At 44.7% G+C, this 19231-nt stretch overlaps 1 protein-coding gene across 1 annotated transcript in view; it reads right to left on the bottom strand.

The window, feature by feature from the left end:
• Positions 1 to 19231, bottom strand: part of MYO1E (myosin IE) — a 110124-nt gene that overhangs the window by 12661 nt on the left and 78232 nt on the right. The window contains 5 exon segments of the mRNA XM_079953186.1: positions 104 to 249; positions 515 to 684; positions 1465 to 1579; positions 8639 to 8783; positions 16225 to 16323. Of these exon segments, the coding sequence (XP_079809312.1) occupies positions 104 to 249; positions 515 to 684; positions 1465 to 1579; positions 8639 to 8783; positions 16225 to 16323 (675 nt within the window).

The following is a 19231-nucleotide window of genomic DNA, read 5'->3' as shown; positions in this document are numbered from 1 at the left end:
TGTGACTGCCCACTGACCCTGCCTCCCACCCAACTTAGCTCCCCTCCTCTCTCCCTTTCCCCACTGGCCTATTCCTGTGAAAAAAAGAGGAGGTGGGACTGACCTTAGCGAAACTGAGAGAATCCTTTCCACCTCGATCCGTCGCTTGAGCACCTCTTTCACCAGGCCTTTCTCTGGGCCTTGCTTCACCTTTTCACGCCCAACCAGGTACACACACTTTGGGGAGAGGATGAGGTCTCGCTTGATGCCCTGGAAATAAGAGCAGACCTGTGTTTACGCCCCTATGATTTAAATAGAATTTTTAAAAATGAGGAATAAGGATTGATTTAGCTTTAGGCTCCAAATTCCATCATCTGGAAAGAAATAAGGAGACACCTGGGTGTGATGGAACTTGCTTCCAGCAGACAGCCCAATATATTCTGATGCCCACAGGGAAAAATGTAAGATGGTGCAGAGACCCGGCCAGCCCAGGCAGAATTCACTGTGTAGTTCTTTTGCCCCAACCCATTCCTACCTTAAACCTCCTGTCATATTTGGTGACAGTGTCAGCAAAATCGATCTTTTCCCGCTTTCCCACAAATTGCCGCAGCTCTGGGCGGTCCTCCATGCCTATGTAGTCACCCACAAAGTTCCTATTGATGCTGTTTTTCCTTCTCTCCTTCTTGTTCAGCAGCAGGTCAGAGGCTTTAAAACGGGGAGAGAGGAAGAAGTGTTACTTTGCAGCCCCAATTATAAAGATGAGTTTCACAGTTCTGAGAAGCAAAGAGATACCATTCCATTTACATTTTTCTGGGGGGGGGGGAGGGAAGTGCATAACATAAAATTACAGTGATTACTGATTTTTTACTCCTTGCCCTCAGAGAACCTCATGCTTACTATGGGAAATAAGCTATGCCCTACAGGTTCTGATTGTGGAAACAGAGCTGTAAAAGGCACAATACCTCTGTTTTTCACAATGCCAACCTTAAACCAATGCACAGGCTGCCACCCTGCACCTACTTAACCCGGGAGTAGGCCCCATTAAACACAAAGAACCTTACATCTTAAGTAGACACGTATACCATTATTCTGGAAAGTTAACAATGCAGTGAATTCCTACTGAGCACCTGGATATCAGTTCCTGCACAGCAGCAGACATGCCTAAGCCACTTTGCAGAGTTTTCACAATCTGCATTTGCCATTTGGTGAGGTGATTCTGTCACACACACACACACACACACACACTTATTCTGTAGTACTACTTGCAGAAAATAACTCCTAGGAAGCAGGAAGCAAGGAATGTGCACAAAATGGGAGGCAGAAACAGAATCACTTCAGGACTCCAGGGATTCCTACTGCCTAGTGTCCAAACAACTCACTTGTCAATCATAGTGCTGACTTCACCCACTAGCTAAAAATACTGACAGGCGGGAGCAGCCAGGGGCAAAGTCCTGAGTTACTGCATTATTAGCAGCTGAGACATACCTTCTTCTCTCATCTGTACATATTTCTTCCTGGCCACGTATTTCCGCCACGCCTTCTGGATGGCCCGTGCATAGCCATCGTACTTCCGCTCCCGCATCTCTTCCAGCAAAAACAGCTGCAATAAAAAGAAAACCCATCAGCTCAGCAAGTGAGAGAGGAGAGGAGAGGATGAGCAGCAGAAGCCAAGCAGGCACACCGCGTTGGGCAACAAATTGCTTACTTACTTTGCCAAACCTTTGTAAGGCATTCCAAGTATAGGCCATCATAACACACCCATATGCAAAATTTTAAAATATATACAAATAAACAGCATGTAAAATATATATTGACAAGGATTTTCATTGGGATTTCTTCCCGCTAAATAGAGACATTCATCACTCTAAGGGATATTATTGACAAAACCTCAGCCTCCCTTGCAGTTACTTCCAAGTTAATGTCAGACAGATAGAATCTGGTATTTTTATTGTGTCGTGATGTTAAGACTACCAAAAAACAGGGATAGCATGAGTTTGCATAGCTGGTTGTATAATGGACAGTAGAAAAGAATATGTTCTACAGTATCTGACACATTCAAAGAACAACTGCAATGTTTATCATTTGTGGGGAAGTTTAAATATCTGCCATTGACAAAAGCTGAGGGGGAAACGTTCAGTCGGGTTAACATAAAGGTCCTGTGTTGGACTGGAATTATTAATTTTGAGATATAAGTGACCCTGTTATCTGTATTTAAACCATAGAACCTAGGGGAGCAAATTTTATTTACAGCTGACTCAATATTTTGTTTTTCAATGTCCCTTAATCTGGTTTGAATATTGTGATAAATATATTGCTCACTTGAATTTTACAAGAGTTCCAATATCCAGTTTCAATACAGTGGAACCTTGGTTCTCAAACTTAATCCATTCTGGGAGTCCGTTCGACTCCCGAAACTGTTTGGAAACCAAGGTGCAGCTTCTGATTGGCTGCAGGAGCTTCCTGGACTCAAGCGGAAGCCGCGTCGGATGTTCGGCTTCCGAAAAACGTTCGCAAACCGGAACACTTACTTCTGGGTTTCCGGCGTTCGGGAGCCAAGCCGTTCGGAAACCCAAGGTACCATTGTATCAATAGATCTGATTTTGCTATGTAAGAGTTGGAACCAACTGGATTCATAAGAGTCCTTAAGTAAGTCAGAAAGCAGACTCGAAGGTTGGCCATGAATATGGCCAACGCAACAAGTACTTTATAGTGCTGGACCACGCCCAATCGCCCAATATTCCATTGTGTGTATACCTAGTTCTGCACACATCATCTCATACTTGATTGAACTTGGGAGCCTCAGGATACGTCTCAAGAAACTTGAGTGTATCTTATCTAAATCACTATTATATGCTTGTATCCATATTGGGATCCCAAAAAGCAGCTGGGATGACATTTTAGCTTGATAAATCTGAATAGCAACTGATATAAATTGGTTACCTTTCTCAAAAGAAAACCGAGCTACTGCTGAGGAGGTACACTTTGCCTGTTTTATAGCACTTGTGTGATGGTTTGACCAACCATCTGGAATAAAATTCTGAGATATCTGTGCATCTTTACTAGCTGGATTCCTTGTCCTCTTATTTTCCATTTCTCTAATTTTCCCAGAATTGTTCTCTTCTCATTTTTTATTGAAAATTTATTGGTTTCACAATAGGAAATCAGGGAGAGTAAAGACATTCCAGACCTACCCTCGTCAGTGATAATAAGGCTGCATCATCCACATACAGTAGCAGAGCAACTGGGTTTTGATTTATTGGGGGGGGCAAATAAAGTGCTCTGGGAGATCTGATAAAAAATAATTTAAATAAATTAAAAAGAAAAGGGGCAAGAATACACCCGTGTTTTACACCTTTCACATTAGGGATGTTGGAAGAGAGGGGACCTTTGGCATTGAGTTTGATTTGGCAGATGCTAAAAGCATATAAATTCTGTATTAGGATCAGCAAACGTTAAGGTAAAGGTAAAGGTAAAGGTACCCCTGCCCATACGGGCCAGTCTTGACAGACTCTGGGGTTGTGCGCCCATCTCACTTAAGAGGCCAGGGGCCAGCGCTGTCCGGAGACACTTCCGGGTCACGTGGCCAGCGTGACATCGCTGCTCTGGCGAGCCAGAGCCGCACACGGAAACGCCGTTTACCTTCCCGCTGGTAAGCGGTCCCTATTTATCTACTTGCACCCGGAGGTGCTTTCGAACTGCTAGGTTGGCAGGCGCTGGGACCGAGCAGCAGGAGCGCACCCCGCCGCAGGGATTCGAACCGCCGACCTTTCGATCGGCAAGTCCTAGGCCTTGAGGCTTTAACCCACAGCGCCACCTGCGTCCCATCAGCAAACGTTAATCAACTCCTAACTCTACAAGCTTCCTCCACAATATCACACAATCAACTGAATCAAAGGCACCACGAAAATCTATGAAAGCTGCATAAATTTTGGAATGATTTTGAAGTCTTTTTTTTTTTAACCAAATGTGTGAGACAATGGTCTAAGATAGAGTAGCCTTTGGAAAAACTTATTTGTTCTTTCCCTGGCAAGTTTAGATATTTTTATCCTGGTAACTAATCTAAGTAAAAGGTGCTTGCGCGTCAAGGCACTACAACCCCTCCTTTGATGAATAAAACACGTGGACACCAGTATTTTCAGTTAATGGGCGAAAAAAGGCCACAACTTTATTGGTTACAGAATGTGAGTGGTATTGGCTTTAGGCATTGGACCCGAAATGACTATACAGTGGTACCTCGCAAGACGAATGCCTCGTAAGACGAAAAACTCGCAAGACGAAAGAGATTTTCGTTTTTTGAGTTGCTTCGCAAGACGGATTTCCCTATGGGCTTGCTTCGCAAGACGGAAACGTCTTGCAAGTTTGTTTCCTTTTTCTTGAAACCGTGCATTCAGGGGGTGCAGTTGCGACTTGACTTCGAGGAGCAACTCATAGCACACGGTGTGGTAGCCTTTTTTGAGGTTTTTGAGGACTTTGGTGATTTTTGAAGCTTTTCCAAAATCCGTGCTTCGCAAGACGAAAAAAATCGCAAGACAAAAAAACTCGCAGAACGAATTAATTTCGTCTTGCGAGGCACCACTGTACCTGACTCCTGCCCACCATGCAGGAAGTCTCACAAGGGTTAACCACCTGTAGGGGGTTCTAGTTTGCTATGGTTATCTTTGAAATTTGGCGCCATTTTCTTTTAAGCTGAAGACATTCATCGTTGAACCAGGGACCAGTTCTGTTTTTAAGTGCCCTGACTTTTGGTGGAGTGTTAAGCTCTTCAAATGTTTTGAAGATTTCACTATATACTTCCAGAATGTCACTATGAGAACTGATATGCTTTAGAGAGAACCTGGTTTCTAAAACCAACTATGAGTTTTTGCCCCACTACTACACTCATTTCCTGGGACCATTTTAATTGGCTGATTTGCTTGTATTGACAAAATTTTGTGTTGTTACGATTAGTTATTTCTAAATCAAAGTTTAAATTTATAGACATCAACAATGGTTGGTGATCGCTTTCTGTGCGCGTCCCAATTCTAAAGTCCACTATCAGATTTACAGTGTCACAAGAGACACTATAATCAGTGACAGTATATTGGAGGGGAAGTATGTAAATTCCCCATTTCTATCCCCATCTATTGAGCCATTTACAATTAGTAAATTAAAATTATTACACAGCTTGAGCAAGCATATACCTTCCCTGTTTATAACCTTGTCTCTAGAGAATCATTTTCACTGAATGTGCAATATCATCCATATTCCAATTTAAAGCGCTGCTTAATTGTTCATTGTCAATTCCCACCCTAGGATTAAAATCGCCCGCTATTGTTAATGAGGCATTTGGGTATTGCAAACGTCTCATTAACAAATTGCATACTGAAGTTGACTTTCAGCGGGTGCCACCCACTTAGATCAACAGACAGAACCTCCAAAAATATGTGGAGTGTGCCACAAATATGCCACTGGCACAAACAGGTCAGTGTGGGTCAGTTTCCCCTGCTTTAAAGGTAGAAATTCCAGCACTGCAAGAAAAGCCCAGGTGTGGGAAATGTGAAATGATTCAGGAAGTCCTGCAGACAGACAATGCAGAGATTCACCTTCCTCCAAGACATGTATGTCTCCAATCAACCAGCAGCGGATGAAAGGAGGATATTTTGGGAAACAAGGAGAAGTTCATCTTAAAGTCAAAAGGGGATCTGGTCTATCTCACACATTTCACATCTGCTTTCAGGCAGATGACAGGAGAGAGACAGCAGCGCATGATGGCTGCCGACAAGTGATTTAGCAGCATCTGCTTGACGTTCTGATTGCTGGAGTCTTGGCAGAGTTCCTGCACACAGTGCGATGCTCACAGAGAGGAAAGCAATGCAGAGATACAATGCTGACATCTTTCAGGGTGCCCTGGACAGGGCTGGGTCCTGCAACCCTTCATAAATGCACTCCTAACCCTGCACACTCCTCAGCTCCCTGGGCTGTTGCCAAGAGCCTCTGGCTTCCAAGGTGTGCGGCACGATCCTCCAGTCTGGCCAGATTTTTTGCTGGGGTGGGAGCGATTTATGAAACTGGTTCATGCCAAGTCAGACTTCTGGCCCATCTATCCTGCTCTGGTGAGCAGGCAGCTCTCCAGAGCCTCAGGCAGAGAAGAGGACTTTCTCATCACCTGCAACCTGAATCTCTTGAAGTGGAGGTTCCTGAGGTTGAACACAAACCTGCACACAGAGCAGGTGCAGTGGGACTTTTAAATTGACAGCCTCCCTAGTCCTGAATACCCCTGTCTAGTTGCAATATTCCACCAGGGTTCAATCCTGCCACTCTAGGACTGCAGTAGCTCAGTAGAGCAGGAAGGGACAACCCCAGCGTCCACATGCATAGATAATTTTATTTGTATGCTGCCTTTCCATAGTTCAAGCCATTCTCAAGGTGGCTTACTTAACAACATGGAAAAATACATAACTACAAGGTAAAAAAGGTAGTCATAAACAATAAATAAAACATTTAAAAATGTACAACCAAACTGAACCATTTCCACATAAATCACAAGGAGGTCTATAATAAATATACAAAAAGCCAACAACAACAACCACCCCCAAAAACCCCTCTGTTCAGCAGCCTCAGCTTTTGTAGCTGGAGTCAGTCAGGCCCAAGGCAGGTGGGAAAAGGTAAGGAAGCAGATCTTCCAGGATTGGCATCCCTGAGTCTGTGACTATCCATTCTTTCTGCTTACATGACAACATAGCTGACTAAGCAAAGGATGGTGGCCACAACTCCACCAAGTTCTTCTGGTGTCTGAAGTGGGATGGTGCCCATTGCCTTCCCACTAATTATAGCATGTGGCATAATCCACTGGGACGTTTTCCTCCACAAGCTCCATGGAAGTGAACAGGAGTTGTGGAACAGCTTGCGTAGAGGAACTCCCCTGTGTCATTTGCACCCTCTGGGTCTGATCCTTCTGCCTCCACAAACAGCAGCCTTCACCAGCCTGGAGCCCTTCAGATATTTTGGACTACAACTCTCGTCTGCTGTGGTGTTAGCAAAGTCTGTTCTCGAGTTTCTACATGTGTCCTCACACATACGTAAACAGCTTTCAGTTTTCAGCATGCTGTGGCCAACCTTTCTCTCCTGAAATAATTAGCAAGCCTCTCTGCCTTATTTTTTTTTAAAAATTGGAAAAGGGAGCTGGCAGAACAAGCTGCTCATAGCAACTTTACTTGCATGGCTGACTCCCAGAAAGTTGTACTAATTGCAGCACATCTATCAAAGCAGAGCAACCCATCAGATGTAATTAAAGTTTGCATCAGACACACTTCCTGTGCCCAGAAAGAAAAACCAGCATCCCTCTTTTAAAAAACAACAAAACCTTAATGACTTGCAAGAGATTTTCAACACAAACATATAAGAGAAGTTTTATAAAGAATAATCTTCTATTTCCTTCACTGTTCCTTCTTAAAAACACTTTATCTTGGTGCACCCAAGAGAGAGATGCAATTAGTACTACAGAAGGCCTAGGTCTGATCCATACTTAACCCAGTTGCCTTTAAACCCTGGTGGCAAACTGGGAACCACCTCCAGAAAATATGCCCTCTCTCACTCAAGGCCTGCACTGCTGAGGCAGGTAGCTGCAGTTCACAGGGGAGCACAAGTCCAGTCCTCTCAACACACACCCAAGAGGAAGCAAGATCACAGCAGCAGTGGGATCTACCACCAGCCTATGCGCGTTCAGGTGAATGACTGCATGGTGTCTACATGCACCCAACTGTCTCAGCAGTGGACTCTCCACTTCTGATTGGAAACTGTACATTCCTTCCAGGCTTCCTATGTGCAGAGAAAGCCCCACGGGGGACAGTTTACTCACCCCAGTTACGTTGCAAGAACATGGCTCATGAGACATCTACACTTGACCTGAATCAGATATTTCAATGGATGTCTACACCACCAATTTAAACTGGTTTAATTAACAGTCATTACCTATTGCCAGGGAACTATCAAATCTAGCTCTATAGGGTTGGGGTGAATCGTCCCCATCACCGAACTACAATTCTTAGGATTCTTTAGGGCAGGGCAGAGGAAACTGCAAGGGCCCTCCAGATATAATAGAACTGCAACTCCCTTCATCCTTGACACTGGCTATGTTGGCAGGGGCTGATGGGAGTTGGAGTCCCAACAACATCTAGGAAAGGCTGCCTGTGTTACCAGGTGATGCACTGTACACTTACTCCCTCCCACCCACCAAAGCACACACATACCACACACAAGCAGACATGCTGAGCCCCTGCCCACCATTTTTTAGCCGACCTCTGCAGATCATCAGAAGAGTGAGACATTTCTCTCCTCATTGTGACACTGGCCTGGGAGAAGAGGTTTAAACCTCTCAGCCTAGTCCATTGCCACAGTAGAGAGAAACACCACCTGCTTTCCTTTCTTCTGGTGAATCCTCTTCTGGAGAGCAGGTAACCTCTCCCCAGCACTGCTGTGTCACAAAATGGAAAACAAAGGAGAAGAGGATGGCTTGATAAAGACTTGCAGTCCAGGAACAAGTGCAAATTCTATCCATTTGGTCTACACAACACATTGCAGAACTGACAAGTGACCTCCCCTTTCCCCCTCCCCAATTCTACAATTCAGTTCTAGCAGGTTGTCTCACTCCTTGGAGTCAAGACTTTGCCCTTCTACTCACAGACTCTGGTGCCTTGATGAAGATTTTTGTTCTCCCAAGCTGATATTGGTCAGGATCCACATTGACAGAATGGAGGAGGTGGAGAACCCCCTGTTTTTCATCCCCTTTCCAGGAAGGCCAGGTTGCTTTGGTCAGGATGGCGTACCTGCAGAAAAACATAATCACCACCATCATCATCATCATAATCATCATTAACACCCTATCTGGCTGGGTTGTCCCACGGTTAAAAATAAAAGACAAACACAAATAAAATACCTCAAGGTCCACCTCTTCCTATATGAACTGACCCAGACCCTGAAATCATCACGTGAGATCCTTCTTCATGTGCCTCCTCCACAAGAGGCCTGGGGGGGGGGGTGCGGCAACACGAGGAGGGGTCTTTTCTGTGGTGGCTCCCTGCTTGTGGAATGTGCTCCCCAGAAAGGCTTGCCTGGCGCCTCTGTTACATATCTTTAGGTGCCAGGAAAAACATCCCGCTTCTCCCAGGCCATTGGCTTATTAAACCATCTATGGGCTTTTAAACTGTTGGGGGCAGTTATTGTTTTTGTTTGTTACTATGTGTCAGAGCTGCCCCTAGGTCCCAGCTCACAGAGGACCAACGCGAGGCTGTCGTTATGTACAAAAGTCTTTATTGAGGTTCAGTTTCCATTTCAAAGCCGCAGCGCGCAGCTCTACGTCTTAAACTCTAGACCGGCGAAGTCCCGTCTGAGTCTCCTCCCCTATGACACCAGTTTAAGATCCTAGCCCTGCTCCACCTTTTACGCTGCTCTCTCCTCCTCTGGGTCCTCCTGCCCGCTGGGGCATTGCCCTTTCTGGACTCTTCCGACGCTGAGTCGCTTAGCTCCTCCCCCTCCCTCCGGCGGGCTTTAGGACCCGGTTCCCAATCCTCATTCTCTGCTGTCCCGCGCTCCTGTACATTTGAACTTGCCTCTCGTGCCAGCCCAGTGACCTTTCTCCTAACCGTTACAGTACTTCGGTCACTGCTTCCCTCTTCCGGGACACTGGCCGGATCTGACCTCTCCTCCGTTGTCCGACTTTCTGATGGAAGCGTGGTCAGCCCTGCCTTATCTTCTCTCCCTGGTGGGGAATGCACTGGCCCCGATCCTTGGGACTCTTCCCCCCCACTCTGCTCTGGTGGGGAAGCTGGTCCTGATTTCCAGCTACTGCTCTGGGAGTCCCTGCTGCCCCCTTGCTCCTGGGGCATTCCCCTTGGGAACCCCCTACCCCTGGCCACTGGCGCCCCCTTCTGTGAATCTTCCGATTCGCTGGAGAGGCTCATGGAATCCCTCGGTCCACTGTCCTCTTCTCCTACGCTCCCCTCGGATTCTTCCCCTTCGCTCTCCATCTCCTCTCTTCCCTGTGCCTCTGCTCCTGAGCCCCTGACACTATGTTATGTATTTTTTTGTTTTTATATTGTAAACTGTCCTGTGATCTTCAGATAAAGGGTGGTATTTAAATTTTAATCATCATCATCAGATGATGATGATGATGAGATTCTGCCATTCCACTCAGTGATAGATTTCATCTATGGGCAATTCCAGGACAAATTAAAAATCAGTTGTTGGGATACACCAATTGAAATTCCTGCTCTAATATAGGCACCATCCAAAGCTACCCACACTTCAGTTTGTTCAAGAATGGATTAATGCAGTTCAAGGAATAGAAGAGTATTATTGTTATTTCAAAATCCACACTTGAGACTGACCAAAATGTCATAAAAGTGAGGTAAGCTTTCAAGTTCTCCAGAACAGTTCATCAGGTAAGAAGTTACACAAAGGGGGGAGGGGGTTGTCAGGAGCGGGGGTCAGAGGAGGAAAAACAAAAAGCAAAGAAGTACAGAACTTGGAAATTCCAAGATGGAGGTCAGCCTCTCCTTCCCAGGTGCTACAGAAATGTTCTACACCAAGGATTCTGGGATAATGAAGCAATTGAAGCACGAGAAATTAAAATATGGCCTCTAACTCAGAACTATCCCACTGGAGTCAGGAGTTGGAACAGGCCCCAGAACCATGGAGAACTGTAATTGATCAGAGACAACATTGGACTGACGATATATGGTATTTTCTTACATTTTCTAGCTTTTAAAATTTCTTCCCAAGGCATCATATCTAGCTGAAGAAAGATAAGACATAAAAGTCAACTTAGAGTTTGGATAACCACAGCTGTGTAGTCTAACATATTTACTGTCTTGTACCCTAACCATGGGACGCAGGTGGCGTTGTGGGTTAAAGCCTCAGCGCCTAGGACTTGCCGATCGAAAGGTCGGCGGTTCGAATCCCTGCGGCGGGGTGCGCTCCCGCTGCTCGGTCCCAGCGCCTGCCAACCTAGCAGTTCGAAAGCACCTCCGGGTGCAAGTAGATAAATAGGGACCGCTTACCAGCGGGAAGGTAAACGGCGTTTTCGTGTGCGGCTCTGGCTCGCCAGAGCAGCGATGTCACGCTGGCCACGTGACCCGGAAGTGTCTCCGGACAGCGCTGGCCCCTGGCCTCTTAAGTAAGATGGGCGCACAACCCCAGAGTCTGTCAAGACTGGCCCGTACGGGCAGGGGTACCTTTACCTTTACCTACCCTAACCATTCCTCCAGTATGATCAAGGTTGTTTACCTGGGGATTCCCTGATTGTACCCTAAGCCTTGTGGTGCATGTCAGGCAAAGAAAGAGATTGGAGAGAGAAGCTCAAGGTCACCAGGGAGTTCACTGCTGGACTAAGATTTGTGTTCCCCCGACCTCTCCGCTACACCACCCCAAGGCTCAGTTACAACAGGAAAACAACCTTGGAAATCATAATTAATATGTGAGCAAAGACAGGAGGGTCACGGAATCATCAAAACAAAACAAGGGCTGACCAAACAGTTTAGACAGCAAAATGTTGTCATTCAGTTGTCTCTCTGGCAGTGCACAAAGAGCATTGCCTGCTGCCTCAGGGGAGCCAATCTTGCAGTTCTGGTGTGGGATCCTTTGCCCACTTCCTCTCTCCCTCCCTAACAACTGCCTGACGCTTCTTTATTAAACCGCATCAGCTTCCATCCTCCCTTAGACATAGCAGAAATGTGGGACATTTCCAGCTTGAAAGAATTTGCAGCAAACACAAAATCAAAACAGAAGCAAAGGCAAGCCATTGTTATGAGAAAGCAGAGCAAGGGAGGAAGGAAGGAAGAAGAGCCCAGGAGGAGTTTTAGCAGCTAGGGCTGCAATGCCTGGACGACTTTAAAACATTTTGATAAAGGGTCTCCTGGTTATAATTTATTTCTTTATAGTGATAAAAACTACAGATGGCAGGGGGACATCTTAGAAGGTGAAGGGGTATGCGTGTATGTGTGTGTGTGTGTGTGAGAGAGAGAGAGAGAGGAGGAGGAGGAGAATGCTCTGTGTATGATCTAGGATGTATGTTTGTATAATCGAAAATCAAAAGAAAGTATGCTTTATTTTCTTTAGAACAACTTCCCTAAAGTGTGAATTTAAATTACACATTTACAATTATTTATTTAAATATGTATAAACCACACTTTCATATAACACACTGCAGAGTGACACACAACTCAAAAACGCAATGCAGGAGGTCCCTGAACAATCAACTGATTAACTAATGTAAACTTAAATGATTAATCAACTAAGATTCCTTTCATCAGGCAGCAGCTGTCATTTTTGCTACTCCATCACAGCGAAAACAGTACGGAGAGTAAAGGTGAAGAAGACAAAGCTGTTGTTCCTTAAAGCAGTACGGCTCATTTGAAAAAATGACATACCTTATTCCAGCCTTACCCAACCTGGGGTCCTCCAGACGTTTTGGACTACAACTCCCATGAGTCCTATCTAGTGGGCACCAGGTTGGGGAAGGCTTCCTTATTCTACCATAACACAAAATACAGTAGCAAATTTCAAGCATGGTCAGTTTGAATGAAGCGCTGGGTGGGAGAGGACAAACACAGAAGGAAGACATTGGGACTTCCGGGTTAGCGCCATCAGCAATGGCGGAGCTCCTCTGACAGAGAGGAACCCGCTCCGCGAAAATTGGGTCTTGCCGCCGCGGCGAAGGCGGAGACCCTTTAAAAATCCCAGGCAGAGGAAGCCTGGGAACGTGGGATTTGGCTGACACCAGGAGCGCCTCCCCTACTCACAGGGAACCCCATTTTTCGGGGATCCGAAGTGACGTGGGGTGAGCGGCACGGTATTTTGAATCAACCGCTATTTTTACGGAGTGAAGCCGCACAGCCGTTGCCGGAGAGCACTGACTTTTTCCTGTGGACAATTGGATTTTAAACAACAACCCGTGAGTAGAACGGAAAATTGGACTTTTAAACAAGTTAATTTGGCACCGAACGGGGAAGGCTCAAACAGGAAGTCCACCTTCCCTTTCTGTAAATAGACTGAAGCAAAGTAGTTGCTAACTAAGGTCTTTGGAAAGTCTTATGTAAAGGACCAAAACTCCACTGATTGAATTATTTAATCCCCCCTGGAAGTGGGGGGAGAACCTATAGGATAAGGTGAAAATTTAAAATTTAAAATTGAAGCACCACGTCTCTGAACCTGGGAGCGGTTTGCAAAAAGCCCATCGACGGTGAACAGGGTAAATTTGACAGTTAGTCTAAAAGAAGGACATGGTTTCCATTGTCCGCTTCTGCGCTTAAAAAGAAGAAAAAGTAACTAAAAATTGTTACTAAATTTACTTTTGGAACTGTGCTGGAAAGGATTGATACAAATGAAGTCTGGCTTCCACTAGAGGGAGCCTTGGGACATTCTTACAAGGGTGCAGCTGCTAAGATAAAGGCTGAGGGAAACCAGCTTTGACCTTGAACATCCCAAGAATGTTGGCTAAGGAAGAAGTAGTCTCTGTACTGAATAGAACATTCTATTTGTTGGGAAAGTTACATAAACAGATAGATGTTATGGCTACCAATATTGACATCTTGGGAACAAAAGTGGGCAACAGTACAGAAGTTGACAAAAATCAGGCACAGGAATCTATTTTAATTGAACAAATTGATGAATTAGAGAAGGAGAAAGTCTCTCTTGCTGAATATAATGCAATACAAGGGGGAGCCTTAACCTTACAGAGGCAAATGGAGGATTATAAGTTGAAACCCTATATGACTGTAACTAGGAAAAGCCTGATTGTAAAGATGGGAGCCTGGCCTGGTTTGGAAAAGGAAAGTGGGAGAGATCCCCTTATGCAGGGGTCAATCGACTTTTGGGATATGGATTTGGGCCAGGAGGAGCTTGGAGCTTTAGGGGCCTTTGGACTTGGAGGAATTGTGAAACAAGATTTGGAATACCGTATTTTTCGCTCTATAACACGCACCTGACCATAACACGCACATCGTTTTTAGAGGAGGAAAACAAGGGAAAAAACATTCTGAATGAAACAGTGGATGTATCATTTTTGTGCTTCATGCTGTGGCCACAGACATGTGATCTGATGGTGAATTTGGGGTGACCCAATGCAAAAATCCTGAGAATCCCTGTGGATCCATGCTTTGTAACCACGTTTTTACACCATTGCAGCCCCAGGCAACAGTGGGTGCGTGATTTTTTGGGGGCAGGCTGTAGCCATGGACATGCTATGTGCTCTGATGGTGAATTTGGGCTGACCCAATGCAAAGATCCTGAGGATCCATGTGGATCCATGTTTTGTAACCACATTTTTGCACCACTGCAGCCCCAGGCAACAGTGGGTGCGTGATTTTGGGGCGGCAGGCTGGGGTGACCCAATGCAAAGATCCTGAGGATCCATGTGGATCCATGTTTTGTAACCACGTTTTTGCACCATTGCAGCCCCAGGCAACAGCGTGATTTTTGGGGGGCAGGCTGTAACCATGGACATGCTATGTGATCTGATGGTGAATTTGGGGTGACCCAATGCAAAGATCCTGAGGATCCATGTGGATCCATGCTTTTTAACCACATTTTAAGTGGGGAGGGAAGGAAAAACACAGAAGGGACAAGGAGCAGGAGAGGGGTGTGCAGAGAAGCAGCTGGCTAAGAATGCAGGAGAGGGGTAGGGAGGAAAGGAAGGCAAAAGTTTTCCCTCACCTACCCACCCAAGCCAGCCAGCTCGGCTCTCTCTCTCTCTCTCCCTTCTGCATGTTTTCAGCTTTCCCCTCTGCTTGCCTGGAGGGGAGGGGCTTTCCCTGCTCTTTGTTCCGTTTGAGCAAACACAGCAAGGAAACAGAGATGGGTGGGCAGTAAGACCCTGAGGCAGAATGCCGGAAAGCAGCCGCTTCCTCTTTTCAAGTTTCCCTTCTAGGAGACACGCGATTTGATTTTTGCCTGCTTTTTTTTGCCTCCCCTTGCACCAATTGGCTCCAGGGACCACACATTCGCTCAATAACACGCACAGACATTTCCCCTTCCTTTTTAGGAGAAAAAATCTGCGTGTTATAGAAGGAAAAATACGGTACTTTGTGGGCCCTAGCCTCAACTATGGAAATCGGGCGGACTTGTTAAGAAGGAATCTAAGCATCGTTGGGTTGGAGCTTCCCCGAGATCTGCTTTTTAGTATCAAAGAGTATCAAGAAGATCGGCAGAAGGGACGTCAAGAAGAGTTAAGAGCCTCGGATATAAGACCTTCAGGTTGATGGACTGTTGGAGGTTGATAGAACTGGCGGCAGGGGCCGAGACCGGGGAGGGGAGACGGTGGAAGAAAATTGGGAATTTGAAGTGTTTATATGGAGATTTTAAAGAAAGAGAAAAAGGGGGGGGGGATTTAATGAGAGATGGAAAAATCGTGGAATGAAATTTATATGACCCTAGGGGAAATGTCTTAAGAGATCAAGTTCAAATATATTAGTTTTAATGAGAAATAAGATTAAATAAAGTAAAAATGGATGGTTAATTGGTGAAAGAAGAGAATGTAAAATTACAGTATATTAAGATAAATTATTAGGATAAAAACAAGGATGAAGGATTTGCTGAAATATTTAACTGAACTAGAATACATAGAGGGGAGGTGTGAGGAGGTCAAGGAAATAAGCTAAAGAAAAAAGGTATGTAAAGGTTTGATTGGTTCTTTTTTATTGTATGTATTTTTTTTCTCTCTTTTTTCCTTTTTTATCTGTTTTTCTTTTTTATTTTTTCTTCGATGTGACTTGTTTTTATGTATTGTTTCTCTTTGGAACCTTAAAAATTTGAATAAATATCATTTAAAAAACCCAAAAACAAACACAGAAGGAAGACATTGACTGGGAAGTGTCACCAACAAAGCAGTTGCCAGGGCAGCTTTTGCAACTCTCTATTTATAAGGTGGTGTATTTTTAAGTATTTGTGCCATGTTAGTAATAATAATACTTTTTAAAAGGCAGGCAGCCTTGATACACAAGGGCAGGAGTAAGACGGGGGATGTGGTGCAAGAGCATTTCAGCTGCTCCTCAAATCTTAGGTCTGCCCTCACTTTAAGAGAAACGCTATTTTTAGATTTGTTGACAAGCAAACAAGAGCCCAAATTTAAGACACCTGGGCTTCTTTAGGCTCCTATCTACTCTATGCAGTAATGGAGAGGAAAACTTGGGAATGTTTTTTGTGGAATGTGATCTTCCCTCCCATTTCAAAATCTCCCTGAAGAGAAGAAAGCAACACAGAGGAATACCGTACCTCTGTAAGAATTTCTGGAACACTCGCCTATAGGCATAACCCGCTCGCCGCACTCGGATGTTTTCTTTGAGCCCAAGATATTCCACTTGGTGCTTTACCCTGCAGGGAAAGGGTCAGAAAACAAGCATGATTAGTTGAAGAGGTAGGTGGGAATCAGCTTTCAAGTGTCTCTACAGAAACTCTACATGGAGAACAACTCACAGCCCTTACAGTCACGGATTGAAGGGAAAGAAGCAGCAGTTTCAAGTGACAGCAAAGCACACCTAGCCTGGGTAATGGGAAAGGCTGCCGTTACCCAGGTTAGGGGTGGCTCTTCTCATGTGGATAGCTTGCTGCACTCGTTTGTAATGTTCAAAACAGATATTGGGACCTTCTTATCTTAAGATCTTTCTTAGACACTGAAAACAAGTGCCACCAGATAGCTGTGGTCAAGACTGCACAGGGAGTTTGCAGTGTTTGTTAGGAACATCCAGAGACAGTGGATGTTTCTATCAAGCACTGCAAACTTCCTGTGCAGTCTTGACCCCAGCTATCTGGTCCTCCAAAATAAAGATGATAAAAGATAAACATGGTGACCTCCAGACATTGTCGTACATCAACTTCCAACAGCCCTGGCAGCCAGGAGAATGTAACATGCATGGATATGGGAAACTCAGTAAAATGTGTAAATAGCAAGAGGACCCCCCTCCCATGTGTGTCTGTGGGTATGATTTAAGTCAGGGGGAATCCAACTAATGTTGGTCTGAGTTAGTATACACAGCTGTCAAGATAAATTCTGGCTATGTTGCTGTGTTTGTGCTGGGGAAAAGATGCAGGGGACATATACCCCCTGAACAACACTTTGGATTACAAAGTGGAGGATTATGCTGAAGGAAACTCTTGTGACATAACATATTGCAATGTTTGCATGTGCAAGAAAGGTACGAATCAGCCAGTTGGAATTATATCCATGCCAGTTTTTGCAGGAAAAGAGGAATCTGCCTCAGAGTTAGTCAGATCATTGGTCCATATAGCTCAGTGTTGTCTACACTGACTGGCAGCAGTCCTCCAGGGTTCCAGACAGGGATCTCTCCTGGTGCCACTTGGGGATCCTGCTGGAGAATTGGACCATGCAAAGCAGCTTGGCCATTGGACTAGGGTCCTTCCTTCAGAGTTGCATTCAACACTAGTCCTACTCAGAGAAGACCCATAGAAATCAATGCATCTTCTTCTTCTTCTTTGGCGATCACTCATAGCCAAGTAAGATTGGCTTCCATGAATATGGTCTTAACAGTGTGTCCATAAGTGACTGTGGAGGCCAATTGTGGATCTGTACACCCTTCCACAGGGAATAGCACTGGCTACAGCGCTCTGAGTCATATTGGATCCACTTTTGGAAAGCAATATCTTCTAATGTAAGTAGCATCAGGAACATCATTTATAGGAGAACAAATTTGTGTGGCAGCATTATTTACTTGATTTTAAGTTAACAAATTCCACATTTCAAGAATACAAACATTTGAATATTAACAAAAAATAAAGAACTTTCCATCCCAGGTCAGCAGTAAGCAAACTTTTGTTTCAGGCTTTTGTAAGAATAATTAAGTTCTTTAGTTCTAAACCAAGCCAGACCTATAATTTTGCTAGTCTACTTCGTAAAAATATGAAAATGGTGTGTGTGCTTTAAAAATAACAGTTTTCCCCAGAATTACAATAATGCTTCTCATTAGCTTGATACCCAGACATTGACCAAAAAGGCTTTGGCTCTGAGAGAGAGAATGCTTCAGAACTGCCTTTTCCCAAAACCTTTTTTTAACAGTCTTAAAAGTTCTTTGTAGCTTGAGACTGATTGGCATTGGTGAAGCAGTATGAAACAAGGACTAACTTTGTCCCTTGTCCCCCCCATTGCATTATTCCATATGTCAGCAGACGGGAATCTATAAACAGGAAAATATACTTTGGCTGATCAGCTCTTTTTATGGCTACTCCACCAGAAGGCTTTGGAAGGGGAACAAGATTCTGGACTCCAATTCACCGAACAGAATTCTCCAAACAGAACAATTTGATTTTCCTCCCCTCTCCCCTCCCCAGCAAAGTAGTATGACAGTATGGGATGGGATGGGGGCAGAACAACTGTAATGGAAGGCATTTTTCAAAATTTGAAAGAACTAGAGGGCAGTGCCAGTTGCAACTTGGAGATTTAGAATTGGTTGTAGAGATTTAATCACTTTCTACATCACCCCAACTACATTTTTCACTGGTTTTGTGCAGTGAAAAATGCAAAAGGAATGTCTTGATTTTAGAAAAAAAGCTACACACCCTAACTGGCAATGCATCTTGTACTTAGACAGCTTTTTTAAAAGTTCAGCTTGGAAAAGAATTCTCCAAGTTGGTAACACTGCAGTCTGGAAAAATAGCAAAATACAGTATGGGAATAAAATTAGGAAAAATATATTAGGTTTGAGGATAACCAATTTTTTAAATATTAATTGGAAAAAATAAGGATTTGACAAGCTTGCTGAAAAAGTGTTCTGAGTTTTGCTTTGCATGCCATTTAAAGATACATGTCTGTGGGTCGAATGTGCTTCCTTAAGTGGCCCTAGGTCATGCCCCTTCCTCAGGCTACTCCTCACATCAGCCCTGCTCCAGAAACGCCTCAAGTACTTTTGCTTGCCTGGAATGTATCCTTGAACTGTGACAGTCCTCAGTGCTTGCTTGACTGGATGGAAGGAGGATAGAATACCCTGTTTGTTTGTTTGTGTGTATGCATGCGCATGTTTATGTATCTACACACACACACACACACACACTCCTCCTGACCACTGTATGGTTGGAGTGAGGTCTACAAAGGTAGGAGTCACATCTACTGCTCCACCCACTTTCCCCTTTGATCCCATCCACTGTTGCTTCTGGCCCAACTCAGAAGGCTAAGGCCATAAGAAGAGCCCAGCTGGATCCTGCCAATGGTCCATCCAGCATCTGTACCTTACAGTGGCCAACCAGATGCTTGGGGGAAACCCATGAGCAG

This window comes from Podarcis cretensis, assembly GCF_951804945.1.
Source record: "Podarcis cretensis genome assembly, chromosome: 14".
NCBI classification, from domain to species: domain Eukaryota; kingdom Metazoa; phylum Chordata; class Lepidosauria; order Squamata; family Lacertidae; genus Podarcis; species Podarcis cretensis.
This window is presented reverse-complemented; position numbering and strand designations above follow the sequence as displayed.